This window comes from Solea senegalensis, linkage group LG4 (assembly GCF_019176455.1).
Source record: "Solea senegalensis isolate Sse05_10M linkage group LG4, IFAPA_SoseM_1, whole genome shotgun sequence".
In the NCBI taxonomy this organism is placed as follows: domain Eukaryota; kingdom Metazoa; phylum Chordata; class Actinopteri; order Pleuronectiformes; family Soleidae; genus Solea; species Solea senegalensis.
The window spans coordinates 8,945,884-8,958,907 of record NC_058024.1 but is presented as its reverse complement, the minus strand read 5'-3'; the positions used below and the strand labels follow the sequence as shown (position 1 = coordinate 8,958,907).

General features: G+C 41.5%; 1 protein-coding gene across 1 annotated transcript; it reads right to left on the bottom strand.

Moving 5' to 3' along the window:
- Positions 1 to 1,843: 1,843 nt before the first annotated feature.
- LOC122767659 (adenosine receptor A1-like) lies at positions 1,844 to 11,865 on the bottom strand. The gene is made up of 3 exons (XM_044023080.1): positions 11,177 to 11,865; positions 5,511 to 5,805; positions 1,844 to 3,746 (listed from the first exon to the last, which is right to left on the bottom strand). The coding sequence occupies exons 1-3, from the start codon at positions 11,515 to 11,517 to the stop codon at positions 3,363 to 3,365; spliced, it is 1,020 nt and encodes a 339-aa protein (XP_043879015.1). The 5' UTR covers positions 11,518 to 11,865; the 3' UTR covers positions 1,844 to 3,362.
- Positions 11,866 to 13,024: the final 1,159 nt, after the last annotated feature.

Sequence of the window (13,024 nt, the reverse complement as noted above, 5' to 3'; positions counted from 1 at the left end):
GATAATCTGATCAGTTTTATTTGTGTAGCCCCAAGTTTCACATATCACAGTTTGCCTCAATGGGCTTTTACAATCTGTACATGACGCAACATCATCTGTCGATAGACCTTCAGATCAGATAAGAAACAACTCCCTCGAGGGAAAAGAAAGGAAGAGCTCCGACAGCCACAGAGGAGGAGTTGCTCTTCCAGCACGATAAATGTCACATGTATGACGCAGAGTTACAAAATATCACAACAGTGACTGTATGTGATGATGAATTACAGCTCACAAACAATAATAGTCTCTTACGGTCATACATACTTAATAATAATAGAGGTACTAAGTATGGAATTATGATAATGCAATTAGTGTTCTCATGATTGATGATAGGACACGCGGTGGTGAATGTTGCCTCACAGTAAGAAGGTCACCAGTTTGGATTAGTTTGATCTGTGTGGAGTTTGCATGTTCTCCCCTTAGTCCCATAGTTTTCACTACAATAGAGGATTTTGAGAGAAATCTCAGAAAAGTACATCACGTACAACTAAATTTCGGGTAAAAGAGCGAAATTTAGGGTTAGGCATGGAGAGGAAGTGAGGTTGGGGTTAGGGCCAAGATGACCTGGTAAGGCCATATAACAAGTAAAAAGAAAATGTCACGGTAAAGGCTATACTCCGTAGGCGTCAATGTCTATATTATTCAGCTAAGTCCTTAAGTTACTACGGCCCTCAGGACGCCACTTCCGACAACACGTCCCTCCGAAAAATCCTCAACGATGAACTGGCGACCTGTCCACGGTGTGACCCCGCCTTTCGCCCCCATGTCAGCTGGGATTGGCTCCAGCCTCCCGTGACCCTCATGTGGAGGATAAAGGAGTAAAAAAATGAATAAACGAATGAATAATTGACTCTTCCCATTAAAGTGTCTCTCTCGTTGAAGTTCACATTCACATCACGATTTTTCATTTGAATCGTGTAAATATTGAGGTACAATCAATATTTCAGATGCATTAGTCGACCTTGTTTTTTCCTATCATAGGGTGAGGGTAAAATGTCAGTCGATCAATTAGAGCGACTGTTGAGAAGGTCAAGGTCTAAGAGGACAGAGCCTCACTATCACGCAGACAATAAATACAATTTGTTTTCCAAGAAGTACTTTGTATCTATATATTGTTTTTATTTTAATAAACGGAAAGTCATTTTCTATATGAATGCACAGCGTGACCTTGAGTCACCAAATCCAGGGCATCCACAATCTTCCCCATGTGTGACTTGAATATTTGATCAGAATTGCTGTTGCAAAAACAGGATCCTTTCCAGTTGACCAGCTGCAGATCACACTGCCACTGGAAATATTCACCAGTGTGATGTGAAGAAGGAGAAGAGTGCACATAGATGTGGGAAAGTCATGGTGGCAGTCTCAACACACACACACACACACACAGATTCCTGCGGCAAAAATTAGCCCTAATCTTAACCAGTGCCTCAGCGATGAGGTTGTACCTTATTAGGACCAGGTTTTTGGTCCCCATGAGGGACTTGTCCTAATAAGGTCAGTGTATATGCCAGAGAAGGTCCTAAATAGGTAACAAATTGATGTATACACACACACATCATTTTTAATGAGGACTCTCATAGACCCCTTACCTTAATTTAAAGGAAATGCATAACCCTAACCCTGAACCTGAACCCAATTCTAACCCTAACCCTAAAACCAGGTCTTAACCCTGACAAAAGGCCCTTTAAAGTTGTGGGGCCCAGACAAAATGTCTATACTGTCCCCACAAGGTCAAAATGTCCCCACAAAGAAAGTACACACACACACACACCTCCACAGAAAGATAACCCCGATGTTCCATACATTTGCGTCCATGGTGCTTTTTCACCCAAAAACTTTATTAAGTGTATTTTATATACAGCTGATGTATTATTGGTCTACACTAACAGTTGAAAAACAGAGAGTGACGGAACAGGCCGGTGGATACTGTTTATGCCTCTGTTGTACATTACAGGATGAAATGAAGTGAATGAAATGTGGATGGAGATCCTCCATCATCCTTAGTCACAGTCTTCTGTTGGAGCTACAGCAGTTTTCAGCAGGACTTTACACTCGTCCTCTACGGTCGTTAATGACAACCATAGGGTAGAATTTGTTCGACCATGGACTCATTTTATGATACAAAGTCTACAATCAAGATAGTATAAGTTATATGAACTCATGTTTAGCGACGACTATGAGCTAGTATTAGTCTGTTAGACTGTTGGTCAGATGCTTTCACATGTGCAAATGCACCACAGGCCACGTGTGTAAAAGCAATGAGTCTGAAACATAGTTGGTAAACCAGAGGTTTCTTGTTATTTACACCAACTCTTTTTTTTTTTTTTATGTCTTTCTTCATCCTGTGCCCTGGTCCTTGCAGTGTCCATCTGACATCTCTGGTTTACCAGATTCCTGCTTACGTCTTGCACAGTGCTCATTTTTACTTCTTCTTCTTTAGTTTCTCGTTGTCATAAGGCCACAGAAAATAGTAGATTTGAATGCAGCGGTTAAAGCTACAGTGCGTAACGTTTGGTCATTGTTTCTGTCGCTGTTGTTTACATGATGACATGCCTTTTAATACAGTGTTCCTGAATATAAACGATGACGAGACAATCCTTTCTATGATCTAAAAACACGCGCTGTCAGGCAAAACTATCAGACGAATGAGCAAGGGTTTTTTTGAGCAGTAGAATCCACTTTACATGGCCACTTGATGTTTTCATACTCCAACGTCTGTCTTGACATAAAAACCGAATCACTTCCTGTGTGCAGTGAGGGATCTAAACACAGATATACCAAGAAACACGGAGAGAGATTCATGTGGAAGCTGAAAGGCTTAATAATCACTGTGGTCCGCATTTCACAGACATTTGTTTTTATCTCAAAGTTATGCACTACAACTTTAACTATTTGAAAAAAGGCATGAGTTTAAGTACAGATAAGATTGTAAGGATATATCATCATTGTATCATAATGTGCTACAGATACAATATACAGTATACTTACTGGTTCAAGTTCAACAGATTTATGTTGAAACTGAAAAGAAGCCCCTTGTCCCGTATGAAACAATCGCTTTGTTTTTTTTCATCCAGCGGTAAAACAATCAGTCTAAATCAAAGTCTGATTGAGGATCGCACAGCTCGTCACCGTCGCTGATTTGTCCTCTTGAAGCGTGTTGGAAGGAGGAAAATCATTCAGTCCGCGATGAAGTCCTGTCGTCCATGTAATCCCTCTGACATCCTTCGCTGCCATTAGGGCAATTACGACCCCTCAAGTGTCCTTTCCATTCTGCAGCCACTGGAGTGAAACTTTGCAGCGACACAGCAATTAGTTGGCAAAGCTCACACATCGTCGTCATCGTCATAAATCTGCTTCAGCCGACTCTCGTGACTCTGTCCTCTCCGGCTCCCCCTTTGAGGGAGCCGACCCACTTGATCCTGACAAAGGACGTACTGTTTCCAGATTTTGCGGAACGCCGTGCGGAATTTCTTGATGCGGAACGTGTAAATGATGGGATTGACGGTGGAGTTGCCGTGGCTGAGGATGATGGCGATGTATATGAGGAACATTGGCTTGTCGCAGGCCGGGCAGAAGAGAGTGATGCAGTTGAGGATGTGTAGAGGAAGCCAGCTGACCGCGAAGAGGAGAAGAACAAGCGCCAGCGACTTGGCCAGTTTCAGCTCCTTGCCAAAGTAACGCCTCGGGTCTGTGTGGCTCGCTGTCACCTGTAAGGAAAAGATTGTCAGCGTAGAACGTGAACTCTCAACTTCCCGCTGAAGGAAAAGTGGAGGGTTTTACGAGGTAGTGGTTGTATGAGGTATTAACACATTATCATTATTAACAAGTAAGTTAACAATAAGTGTCTCTCACTGATAACGTGGCTGCCTGCACTGTGTGAGGGGAAAACAGATTTTGGCCATGGAACAAAATGCTCACTGAATCAAATCTACACTTACATAAGTCTATGATATCTTGAAGTCCCTGTAAAGTGATAAGAAATATCACGTCTGACTTTGTCACCCCACAGGGAAATGTGTGATTTGGTAACGTCGTCAGTGTTTTTGTACAGACACATAAACACTGCGATGACATGTAGAGAATGTTTTATCATTTTGGTGTCAGTTTAGTGACATATTGCACAAAAACAGAGATGGTTTATCAGCAGTCCGCTGTGCTGTTCTTCTCCTCTACTTCATTTCCTCATCTTTATGACTTTCAGATAAAGATGTTCTGTGTTTTTATACCCAGGTGAGACACATTTGCAGGACTAAAAGACGCAAAAACATGTCATTTTTTTTCACATGTTCTCAGACACTATTTTCTAACATATATAATGTGTGACAAGAAGAGCAGAATTTGCTTTATAGGGAACGCTATTGTGACTTTTTTCCACATTTGGATCATGTTTTTTGGCTGTAAACTCAGTTGTTAACCTTCTTGTTATGACCCCATGGTCCCTCTCTCTGCACCTGTGAGTGTGTGTGTGAGTGATGAGCTGCAGGTGTGCATGATTGACTGATAATGTGTGTGTGTGTTCAGGTGAATCCTTCTTAGGTGGTTCCAGTATAAGAGGCCTGATGGTCCTCACTATATTGGATGTGTCTTGGTCAACTCCCAGCCAGAATGCTAGCAAACATCTTTTTTTATTTCTCACCTCGTGTATGTCGTACAGGGTCTGAGAACAGGTTTTCTCATAGACCTGGCTCTAACACACTATTAACTCCATCTGTTAATTTAAATGTGTTATCTTGTGATTTCAGTGTCCTGAAAGCACTAGTCACACCTTGTAAGCACATTCTAGCACACGTTTAGTACTGAAATGTAAATACAGCACAGCACATACTTGATGACATTTTAGAGGAAGCCGAGCCGAGACTTGGGGGTTGCAACATTCATACTTTTACACTGCACTTTAGTGAAACGAACCGAACCTTTAAAATAATGTATTCCCCTCCTGAGGCGGCGCTGCATCAAGAATTACTGAAGAAGACCCCGCTTACCGGCTAATTAGTTTAAAAACGTTGTTGTTCTTGTGTGTATCTATAGGGTCCGATTAAGAAGGGCTGGTGTGAATTCCCTCTGAGAGCAATCGACACAGGTTTAGATTTACGTAAATTTGCATAACCTACTTACAAAACGAGGCAGCACCAGCAGCTCTTGTGTCCCTTCATGCAGATTTTTCTCAATGGACTTAGGCTCAGAAGAGTATCAAAGACTATCATAGACTCAAGCACATGTAGATTTTATGAAGAGTCAATTTTGTGAAGTAGCTATTTTCTGCTGGCAGCCATGTTATCAGTGAGAGCAAGTGTCTCACTTGGCAGAACGCTTGGGAAAGTCATTGTCGTTTATGTGTCAATACTTTATACAAACACTTCAAAAAGCCAAACTATCATTTTAAGTCTCTTTTTGTTGCAAATTTACTTTCGGGTGGATTGATATGAGCAAATATGACACACTTGCCCCACGCGAGACAAAGAAAGTCTCACCTTCTTGTTGAGCTGCTTGTGTATGATGTAGAAAATCTCCACATAGATGGCCAGCATGAGCAACAGAGGGGGCAGCACCCAGCCAAAGAAGTTGAAGTAGACCATATAGTCCATGCTGATGACGGTCTCAAACTCACAGATCACCACAAGGTCATCGGTGATCAGGGAGCCGTTGTCACGGAGACGATTCAGGTTGTTCCAGCCGAGCATTGGCGTGAGGCCCACTATGATGGAAACCAGCCAACACAACAACACGGCCGTGCCTGCTCGTCGAGGGGTCACGACCTGCTTGTAGCTATAGCAACAAGGGAGACACATTAAGAAAAATATAAATCTCCAGGGACAGCAAGTGTGACAGTGAATGCTGTTTTATGAAAGATCACATTTTTTTAACCTGCAACATTTTATACATCACAAAAACACAGGCTGGGGACGGTGAGAGTGACACACACAGTATCTTCATTTATTTATTTATTTATTTATTTAACAGCCAAAATGCTTAAAGCTCCAAAATGCTTTTAAAAAATTAAAAAAGACAGCATTCCGTTTCAAGCTTGATTTGAAATGGCATTTTCAGGAGAAAATGATCTGCATCCATACTCCTTCATGTGACCATACAGGGACACTTTGCATGTGCATGCAATTTAAACAGGAAGTTGATTCTGTCCTTGGCAGTTCTTTGCTTCGTTCAGAAAGCACACTCGCAGTACGAATGGGGAAGGAAAGTGTGAAAATGTATTTAATCAGAGAAACAATGAGGTGAAACTAAGGTGAAAGTTAAGCTTTTCGTTCACAGCTGGACTAAAGACTAAATAAAAAAAGTGGGCAAGAAGCTATACAGGAAGTCAGAATATACTGAATATTACCATCTGAAGAGCATTGCAAAGATCAAGGGTTTTCTGTCCGAACAAGACACAGAAAAACGTATTCATGCTTTCATTTTCAGCAGACTAGATTATTGTAACGGTGTCTTTACCAAAAATTAATCAGGCAGCTCCAGCTGGTCCAGAATGCTGCTAAAGTCAGAGTCCTGACTAATACCAGGAAACTGGACCACATCACTACACTGACTTCCTGTGAGTCAAAGGATAGATTTCAAAATCTTACTCTAAATAGTCACTGCAACTCTCACTTGCATTCTGGTTGAAGATATTGACGGCATGCATCTCACTTTACAGTGTGAGATGTCAAACTCGCAGCCCGTGGGCCACATGCCACATGAATATCAAGTTATTTCTGAATTTTTCAATGATATTTTTCATAAATAAATACATCTATATTGTGAACAATGTATCGTTTCAGATCAAAACAAACTCTTATTTTGATGATAAATGTTATTATTTTGATATTTTTAACCAGCAACCTTCCAGTGACTTGTCCATGTACCGCACGTTGGACTTACACAGCTGTTGATGATCAAATCAGCTCATCCTTATCATCAAACCTCTGCTTCAGAAGCTGAAACACTTGACATGAATTATTTTTTTTTTTCCTCATTCTCACTGCTGTAGAACTATGGCAGCACAAAATGGCAGCCTCAGTAAAGCAAGGGCCTTGCATACAAATACAAATAAAAGGTTTATTCTAAGGCTTGTTTTACAGCCATTATACGCACACACAAACAAACTTATAAGAAGCATATTCTTCTAAACGTTCCTCTCTGGACCTTTTCGATAGATTAAATCATTGGTTATGATCTGAATTTTTACGGGAAGACGGTGTTATTTTTTCATTTACAAGTTAAACAAGCTTGATTTAAGGCCACAGTTTGTTTTATTGGACCGCCTTGGTTTTTTAATGTCCTCTAATTCCCTAATGTGCGCTTGGTCTCACTGAGGTGTGACAGCAAACGACTTACTCGCTGTTAAATCCGAAGCGCCTTTTTTGGACACAAATCAAATACTGAGCAGAAACAAGACGAGAGCTGGAGAAGCACAGTTATCCGTCTGTAATTAGTTGGTATTTTAATGATGTCACTGCTCCTACACACATCTGTCTGCGAGTGGACGGCTCAGAGACTTAGTCATCGTAGAGGAGACAGTGGCTGACTGATGACTGTTGAATCCAGCTTCTATTTCTAAACAACACAGGCTGACTCAAAGCCGATGAAAGGTCTTTACGTCCACACACATGTCAGACACATTTTTCCCCTGCGTGTTGTTGCGTCTGTTCGCTGGCAAACCCAGAACTATGTACCAGAGCCATACACATTTCATATCTCTCCTTTTCTCTCAGCTTTGCTCACCTCAAACACTATAATCATATCTATTGTGCACAGACACACAGAGAGAACTTGGGCAGACAAAAGAAAAAAAGGGAGTAGAGGGATGTCGAAAGAGAGCATGTCTGAAATAGCTATTTCAAAAGGGGAAGCGCAGTTTTTTTTTCTTCACTCTCCCTGATGACTGTGCACAGCTGCTGGTACAGCTCAGTCTGCACACAGATCAGCTTTTCCTCTGTCTGCTGGGAATTCTGTTCGTTTGTGCCCCACCTGTGGGTCCTCCCCTCCTGTTAAGCTCACCAGCAACAGGCTGTGTTATTTTTAAATCTCACACCAACAACACCTTATCATGACAGTATGTGTCCAAAGCACTTCTGCTATAAAAAGTAATTGTGGAACTGTGTCTATCTGGAGTCTCAGGGGCACTTTGAGGGGAGGATCGACACAAGTTCTTCGTTTTTTTTTTTCAACTGAAATCCTTTCGAGAAAGACTTCTATATCTAAAATGAATAATAAAAATTGGTTTAGCTTCAGGGTGAAGTTTATTAAACACCCTATGACCATGAGCAGAACCTGATAATCGCCTTAGTTACAGGTCTGAATGTCCAAAATCCGTCCTAAGTACGTCCTAAAATCCACAAAAATAACACATTCAGATGTGGTTTGAGGTGACATGTGACCACATGCCTGAGCTGCATGAACTCAATCTGTCCCTGTCCACAGGACACAAAAGAGACAGTGTCCTCGGCTAATGTCCACCGACCTGCTGCAGTTTCACTGTATTTTTACACTAATTTAGGCAATTTTACAAGTGATCATGACGTGATTCCATTTGCTGTAGGATTAATCGTGATTAATCGTGATTAATTGCAGAAATTCATCAGCTCATTGCGATTAATCTCATTTTCTTCACGTTTCATATTCACTTTTAAGTTCATGTTGATGTACAGCAACTTTTACCGGTGTATCTGGATTTGGAGTCAAATAAAAAAAAATACTTTATGAGTTTAACTTTTAGATTTATTTGGTTATTTCACACCTAAAGAGCTCAGTATTTTCTCATGTGGTATAAACAAGTCTGAGAAGCTACTGTGCTAAACTGATACAGACAGAGTGATTATGACGGAAGCATCAGAATTATTTCTCACCGTCTCTCAGCCCACTCCATGCTGCGCAAATCCTATTTCATGTTACAGCAGGGTGAGTAGAGCTTGGATTGAATGGTTTTGATTTGATTTGACTCGATGCTCTCATCACCAGATATGACATCAGTGTGTATTTTGATGCAATTCTTTATGCCAGGTGTGAACAGTCATGCTTATCACACAATGCATTTACACGCATGATGTTAAAGAGTCAAGATTCAGGATAATTTGAATCTTCTTCTGACAATGTAAAAGAAATCTAAGATTAAAACTAAATCCCAGAAATATAAATACTATACATGACATATTAAAAACACAACACAGTAACAGACAAATACACTCATGGGCAGCAGTCCTCTCATGGAGAGGGGTAGTGTGTGCGTGAGTGTGCAAGTCCAATTTTAGTCCGAATTTGCTTTCCTTCATGTCTTGTAAACACATTAGTCCGACTAAAATCAAGCTTATCTCAGTCGGACTAACATAGCTGATTCTTGGTCCGATTACTCTTACATGTATACGCTTCGGACTGGAATCGGACTTATGCACATGTGCCAAAATGGCAGAAGGAAACGACTTCTTTCTTGGGACAACACAGCAACCATTAACATGTACAGCAGGTACGAAACATACAGAACCACAGCACGATCCATCTCACCGTCCATCTGTTTGTTTTTCTGTGAAGGTCAGGAAACTGATTCCAAACACACTGCCTTATAGAGAGATACAGTGCCACCTGCCGAGTCAGACTTCGATTAAACTGTGCATGTAAACGTATTGAGTGTGTATCAGAAAACTGAAGGCACGTGTCTGTGTGAACAAGGTCTGACTGTAGTTCAGATTCAGATTTAGATTCAGATAACCTTGACTCCAGGAGGGAATCATCACATCAACAACAGCACAGATTAACAGACAAACAGAGGTCTCCTCAACAATCCACTGTACCGGCCTGGATTTTGTGATGTTTGTTCTTCTGTTTATCTATTATTTATTTATTACCCAGTGGTGTGAACTGTGGCACATGCACAGAGCGCTCAGGCCACCTCCAGTCTGACTCTGTTCCGACTTTACTTATACATGGAGTCGTCGCTCGACTCCTAATCACGTTATGTGTGTGCATTAATCCAACTCAGAAATTTGATTAAGGACTAAGACAATAATTCTGTGGGATTTTTTTCTAACGTCAGGTTGACATACTGACTGATAATTAATAGTAAAGGCCTTCTGTCAATGCATAATGTATGAAGGTTTCTGTGTAAGTCGCTCTCAGTGGCAGACTGCATTGTTAGTGCACGCTTTCATATGTGTGTGTGTGTGTGTGGTGGTTGTTGGCTGCCAGTTTAAGAAATTATGCAATCCATCAAGCATCCACCATGAGCCCATTAACCATTCATGCATTCACTGCCAAACTCTGTCAGGATTATTGGTGTACAAGTCGCATCTTTAAAGTTTTAAGTTAAATGATGATGAGGGGAGACAAAATAGAGCTGAAATTATCCTGTTATGTTATTCGGTTGACAATTAAAAAAAAAAAAAAAAAATCTTGCTCTGATTGTCACTGCAATCTGCAATTTACAACGCACACAAGTGAAGAGCCACGTTTCTTCATAGATCCACAGCACAACAGATTAAAGATTAATGGACAGATTATTTGGTTTCTTACATCACCTGTTATACATATTTAATTAGTTTCGCTAAATTGGGGATGTGTACAATTGGCGTGTGATTTAAGCACTTTAGTGCAGCATTTATTATGAATAAAGTGTTTATTTGATATTTTTTGTAGGTGATGGGAGCAAAATTGTCCAATTACTGTACATTGACCAAAACATATTGTGCTGCATTGATGTGTCTGATCAGCATCGACCATTAAAATAGCCCACATTGGTTGACGTCTATACCCCAAAATCACAATAACAATAAGATCTCACTCGGTTTTGTTTTGTTTTTCTTTACATTTGCAGTCAGTTATCTGTGTGACCTTAGGAGAAATCCAAAGCTGTACACTGAATGAATGAATGAATGAATGAATGAGGTGATGTCACAGACAGTGATTTCCCAGAAATGTCAGAGCAGATTCTAAAGAAGCCCAACATTACTGTTGGTGTGAATGAATTCAAATCATCACACTTTAAACATGTTACAGTTCTTTTCTGAGGACATTACGCTCTAGAATTGTTTTGTGACTGTTTGGTCTGAGCAGCAGCAGCAGCAGCAGCAGCAGCTGTCCAGACACAAAGAGGGAGGCTTTCTGTGAAGGAGACAATATATTGAAAACTAGGGGAATTCACCTTTAGGCCTACCTCATGGGTATTTTAACTCTCAGGTAGCGGTCGATGGCGATGGCCAGCAGCGCCAGGATGGAACTTTGCGTGAGGACGAGCACAGTGCAGGCGACCAGCAGGCAACTGTAGAAGTGCGTCTTCAGTCCGATGCTGATGGTGATGGCGAGCGGGATGACCAGAGCACCCACTGCAATGTCAGCCAAGGCCAGGGAGACGATGAAATAAAAGGTGGTGTCTCTCAGAGATCTGTTAATGCGCACGGCGTACACCACCATCACGTTGCCGATGACCGAGGACACCGCGATCACCACCTCCATCCCGATGTAGATGGCTTTAGAGGCGGGCAGAGCTGAAGTCATGGTCACGGCTGCTGCTGCTGCTGTTGCTGCTGCTGCTGTTTCTGCTGTTTCTGCTGGATGAGTGTGCGCTCAGTGGAGGAACAACCGAAACGCGCCAAGGGAGTTGGCGCGTGTCTGAGTTTGGTGCCGGCTGAGACTCTCTGACTGAGGCTTCGCATGTTTCATGTCCCACTGAGGTAAAAAGGTTCCGTCTGTGGCTCTGGGTTATTCCAGGATCGGGTCCCGGGACGGCGATCCGCGCTCCGGACGCAGAAGTTGGTCTCCACACGCGCAGGAGGTGATGATTCCGAGAATAAAGTCGCGCTCTGACTGGACGGAGCAGGAACTGGATGAGTCACAGCTCCATAAAGAGCGCGTTTGATCTCCCCCCCCCAATGTCAGCCGTGCGCCACAGGACTAAACACCCACACGGTGTCCCAAACGTTGAGTAATTTTTAACAAGTCTTACTCTCCAAATAAACGGTTGTAGCATTGAAGCTTCTCAAGAAATGTTGCTCATTTCTTGAGAAGTGACTCTAATTTAGACACAGTGACTGTGTGAAGACCAGTGGTGTTTACAGACATTTTAGACGACAAGGGGCTTAAGCGGGATACAAGGGCACCTCATCATAATTGTTAAAGGAAATCTTAAATAATGTGCACATGTAATTACACACTCAGAAAACACACATGCACATACACCAACAACAATTTCATTTAAATGTTGTCATTTTAGATGATTGTTATACTTTAGAGAATCGCCCCTTTTCTCATTTACCCAGGATTTTGAAAAACCTTGGCACATTTGCACCAAAACTACCTGGAGAAAAAACATTCCCTCAACCCTGAACTTTCACTAAAAGAATGACCAGCTCACAACTAGAGACTTTTCGGATCACCAGGAACTCTAGAGGGGGTGGAGCTGTGTGCTGAAGAACGCTGATTGGTAAAAGACATGTTGCAGTGCGGCTGCAACCCACCTTTAAGCAAGAGCTTTAAAAGAAAATGAAGAAAAGAGAACTTATTCATTTCACTATCGGTCGTTTCAAAAATATGGATCAAAAGAAAAGGTCCAAGCTCTTTTGAGTGCATTTGGTGAGGAGGACACCAAACGACCAAGTCTCGTTTTCTGGGGAAGTGGAAACACAAACCATACAGATAACCAGGAATTATTTTTACCCAGGTAAATAAGTTCCTTTTCATATAAAAGTTCCTGGAAATGTTGGGTGAAAAGGGGCTTATCTGTCTGTGTGAGTGTAAATTACACAATACCAGTGTGTGCAGTGACAACTTTGACAGTGTTTGGATTAAACATGCAAGAGATATTGGTAGAAACTGCGAAACGTGCTGCTTCCCTCCTGTCTGACAACGCTAGAAATCATATGCAAGACATACTACTATACTACAATACTTTTTTGCATTGTGCCAGCCAAATACATTAATGAATTAATAACCATACAAAAATGGAAAATTAAAATTGAAACAGAATTTTTCAAGAAATGGAATAAAGATTTCTTTCAAAAGGGTT

Excerpts from the sequence above, each read along its gene's own strand:
- LOC122767659 (XM_044023080.1), bottom strand. The coding sequence starts at position 11,517 with ATGACTTCAGCTCTGCCCGCCTCTAAAGCCATCTACATCGGGATGGAG. Across the intron at positions 5,806-11,176 it reads AGAGTTAAAATACCCATGAG|CTACAAGCAGGTCGTGACCC; the intron begins GTAGGCCTAAAG and ends TTGTTGCTATAG. Across the intron at positions 3,747-5,510 it reads ACAAGCAGCTCAACAAGAAG|GTGACAGCGAGCCACACAGA; the intron begins GTGAGACTTTCT and ends TTTTCCTTACAG.